This window comes from Corvus hawaiiensis, chromosome 24, assembly GCF_020740725.1.
Source record: "Corvus hawaiiensis isolate bCorHaw1 chromosome 24, bCorHaw1.pri.cur, whole genome shotgun sequence".
In the NCBI taxonomy this organism is placed as follows: Eukaryota; Metazoa; Chordata; class Aves; order Passeriformes; family Corvidae; genus Corvus; species Corvus hawaiiensis.
The window spans coordinates 335,587-339,770 of record NC_063236.1 but is presented as its reverse complement, the minus strand read 5'-3'; the positions used below and the strand labels follow the sequence as shown (position 1 = coordinate 339,770).

General features: G+C 48.7%; 1 protein-coding gene across 1 annotated transcript; it reads right to left on the bottom strand.

Annotated features, from left to right (window-relative positions):
- Window positions 1-589: 589 nt before the first annotated feature.
- HOXC9 (homeobox C9) lies at window positions 590-3,754 on the bottom strand. Its single transcript, XM_048328458.1, has 2 exons — window positions 3,098-3,754; window positions 590-1,202 (listed from the first exon to the last, which is right to left on the bottom strand). The coding sequence occupies exons 1-2, from the start codon at window positions 3,627-3,629 to the stop codon at window positions 958-960; spliced, it is 777 nt and encodes a 258-aa protein (XP_048184415.1). The 5' UTR covers window positions 3,630-3,754; the 3' UTR covers window positions 590-957.
- Between the last annotated feature and the right edge of the window lie 430 nt (window positions 3,755-4,184).

Sequence of the window (4,184 nt, the reverse complement as noted above, 5' to 3'; positions counted from 1 at the left end):
CTCCCCTTTTTTTTTTTTCCCGAGCACATCCTTCGATCGCCCGCGGCCGTAAATTAGCACAATTAATTATCGCAATCTCCAAATTGATGGCGCGCAGAACCCTTACCTCAGCGCCTTTTTACCGCGGCGTTTCGGGCATGGAAAATGCAGGAAAAAAAACCCGCTCGGGGATGCTCGGGCCGAGCCCCGGGGCTGCTTTGAAAGAAAAAGACACCTCCAATGCCGATTTTTTTTTTTGCTGTTTCGTTGTTTTCGGGTGTTTTCTGGTTTTTTTTTTTGTTTAAGGTATATTTACATAGAGCTGCTCTACAATAGGCAACAGAACAAATATTACAGAACGGGTCTGAGACGAGAATAAAATACACAAAATCGGTACAGCAGAAACGTTCAACACCGTGACAGAACATCAGCATCGAGAGCCATCATTCCCTCCAGTCCATTTTTTTTGTTTTTTCTCCTTTTTTTTTTTTTGTTTTCCTCGCTTTTTTTTTTTTTTTGTACAAAATATTCACTCGCGAGCTCGCGGGATTCCAAAAAAAAAAAAAAAAGTTCAAAAAAAAAAATTCAAAATACTGGATGAAGTTTTAATTTAGGAAATAAAATATAATAATAATAAAAAAACAAAAATAAAAATTCAAGTACTTCTCGTGTCGCTTTTGCTGAGGGCAGAGCAAGGCGGAAGAAAGGAAGAGAAAACCAAACCCCCCACGGGCATCTTGCTTTTATTATTTTTTTCTCTTTTCAGTCGCATTTTAGAACAGCCTCGAGTCCCCAGACCTCTAACGCTAAACATTCATCCGCACATTCAAAGTCAGAAACGTTTCACCCCTTTTTTATCATCATTATCCTCTTTTTTCCCCTCTTTTTTCTGGTTTTTTTTTTCGGTTTTTTTTTTGCTGGTTTTTTTTTTTTTCTTTTTTTTTCCTCTCCACCCTCGTTTCTCTCCGCCAAACTTTCTCATTGCTGTTCCTTATCGCTTTTCTCTTTATTCATTTTCTTCATTTTCATTCGCCTGTTCTGAAACCAGATTTTGACCTGGCGTTCCGTGAGGTTCAGCACCCGCGCCACTTCGTACCTCCGGTCCCGCGTGAGGTACATATTGAATAAAAACTCTTTTTCCAGTTCCAGGGTCTGATATTTTGTGTAAGGGCATCGTTTCTTCCTCGTGGAGCGCGCGTGAATCCAATTTGCCACGGGGTTGTCTGAGAAAGAAGATTTTTTTATATATATATTTCTTTTTTTAAATGTTTTTTAAATTTTTAATTTTTTTTTTTGAGGGGGGGCCTGGGGAAAATATCAATGTACAAATCTGGCCTTTTTAAAAAATTTTTTCCCTCCCCCCCTCCACGCCCTACAGCCAGAACCTGTTTAATTAGCAGCTCTTACCTAAATATTTTAAGTGACCTTCACAAGGGTTTAATCTGTTTATTTTGGAGGGGGTCATTTCCTTTCTCTTTTCGCTGCCGTTCTCACGTTTAAAAAAAAAAAACCAAAAAAAAAAAACCAAAAAAAAAAACCACAACAAAACTTCCAGTAAAAAAAAAAAAAAATCGGAAAAAAATCAAAAATCAAGAATCAAAAATAAAACCGGCGCGATGGGTTTAAAATAATAATAATTCTCCACATGGCGGCTGCTGCTGCTGGCGGTAATCGAAGAACGTAGTCATAAAAAGTCAAAATTCCCACCATTTCATAGGCCCATAAACTCTTTTTACAACCTCAGCTCGCCAAGACTTTCCCCAGAAGCTCTCCCGGACCTGCAAAGCCGCGCCGGGTTTTTTTAATATCTTCGGGATGACACGCGGGGTGCCGCAAAAATCGGATTTTTTGGGGGGTTTTTGGGGTTTGTTTTTTTGCCTTTTTAAAGGGATCTCGCCCCGCTGGTTCCGGGGTGCAGCTTTTCCCCCTGCGGGCGTTTTTAGGATGCTCCTGGCAGCCAGGGGAGTTTTCCTCCCCGAATTCCTCGCCCCATTCCCATCCCGAGCGTGCCTGGCACCGGCCCGCCTGTCACGGACTGAGGTGCCAGCCCAGCCCTGCTGCCAGCGCCGTGCCCGGGGCTGTCACCGCCCCGCCGCCCCCAAATCCCCCCGTCCTCGGGCCGGGGCTGGCCCCAAAGTCGCCCCAAAAGTGTCCCCAGCCTCGCCTGCGCCAGGTTTTGGGGTGATTTGAGGCGATTTTCGCCCTCCTCCTGCAGCGGCCGTTACCTGATCGCTGCCCCTGGAACTGCTCGAGGTTTTGCTGGTGCCCGCCTCGGGTTTGGGGTTTTTGGGGGTTTTTTTGGGAGTTCCCCCCTCCCTCCTCAGCAGCTCCAGTGCCCTGCGCTCGCTGCCTTCTGCCCCCTCAGCTGCCTCTAAAATCCCCATTTTCCTCCTTCTTTCTCCTTTGCAGCCCTCCCCAGGCTCCCACCTTTCCCTTTATTTCCACGTGGAGGAGGATTTTTTGGGGGGAATAATTTAGGAATAACCGCGCCGCCGGAGCTTTTATTGATTTTTCCAAGAGATAAAGGGGGCACCTCTGCGTTCACCCAGAGATGTTCCCTTCCCCTCCCTGGGAAAAAAAAAAGAAACCAAACCCAAAATCCACCCCCACATCCGCACGTTCGCTCCCAGGCATCTCCAAACTCTTCCTTGTTCTTGGAAAGTGGGAATTTTTGGGAGCCAAAGAGGCTTCTCCCTCTGCTTTACCCCTCTCTCGCACACGCACGCTCTTCCTCTAGAACTATTATTGTTACCATTATGATGAGGATGATCATAATTATTATTATTTTTGGTTTAATTCTCCCCCCCTGGAAAGGGGGTGGGGATCAAAGCAGCCCCCTCAGTGGAATAAAAATCTTTTTTTAAAAAAGGGGGAAAATAGAGAAGAATAAAAGGGGGGGGGGGGGGGGGGGAGGAAAAAAACATCCCAAAGAGCCCGAAACAAAGTGGACTCGCTGAAACCCCCAGAATCTTCCTGCGGCTCTGGAGTTTTAGGGTCGGGCTCTGTCCCTCTCCTCTCTCTCTCTCTCTCTCTCTCTAAGGTAATTTCATTTTATTGAGTAGGGTCCTGGAAGCCGTAATGCCTTCCGCGGTCGTAAACAAGAATGACTTGGACTTACTGGGGTCTAATTCGTGCTTTTCTTCTTTGTGTTTGCTGGAAGCGATGGCTTCGGACTCCGGGGAAGACGGAATTGTCTGCGCCGCTCTGTCTCGCAGCTCCCCGGGAGCCCCGTACATGAAATCCGCGTAGCCGCGGCCGTCGGAGGGGCCGCACTCCGCCCTTCTCCCCCCAAAAGCGTCCGCCTTGAGCCCGTAGGGCCGAGCCCCGAAGGCCGGGAAGGACACGGCCCCGGCCAGCGGCTCCAGCCAAGTCCGCACGTACCTGGGCTCGGCCGCCTGCGGCCCGTACGGGGGCGGGGGGTGCGGGTGGGGGTAGCCCACCGAGGGCTGCGAGGGCACGGGGGCCCACGAGGTGGTGAAAACGGCCGGTTTGGGGGCGAAACTGCACGAGGGGAAGTCGCCACAGTCCGGCACTAATCCTGCGGGGCGAGCGGCGCCGGGGCCGCCGAACCGCGAGGCCAAGAGCTCCTCGTTGTCGTGGCCGATCAGCGAGTCCACGTAGTAGTTGCTGATGGGGCCCGAAGCCGACATGGTTCGCTCGCCCCCTCTTTTACATTCATAAGATTATTGTATGAAGTGTATGTGTACTTTTTATCTGCTCATAGAACAATCAGGGCAGGTAATTATTTTTTCAGCCGTTCCCACTGTGCCATTGGCTGCCGCCCTCACGTGATTGTATTTACCCAAAAATATCGCCTGGATCAATCCGCAGGGCTTTTTTTTTTTTTTTTTTTTCCTTTTTTTTGTTTTTCCCCTCCTATCCCCTGTTTTTTTCCTTTTTTTTTTTTCCCCCTTTTTTTTTTTTTTTTAATCTCATAACGCCACCCGGCTTTTCCTTAGGAAAAAAAAAAAAGAAAAAAAAAGAAAAAGAAAAAGCGGCTGGAAACGGGGGCGGAGATGAGGAGGAGGAGGAGGGAGGGATGCTCGGCTGCTCGGCGGCCGGGGGATGCTCAGCCCCGCGGGCTGGGAGGGGGGAGATTCTCCCCGATGCTCCGAGCGAGAGGCAGAGAAGGTGGAAGGTAATTGTGGAAGGTAGCCCAGGAACTATTTCTTGACGTAATTTATCTCTGTCCTCTCCTCCCGCGG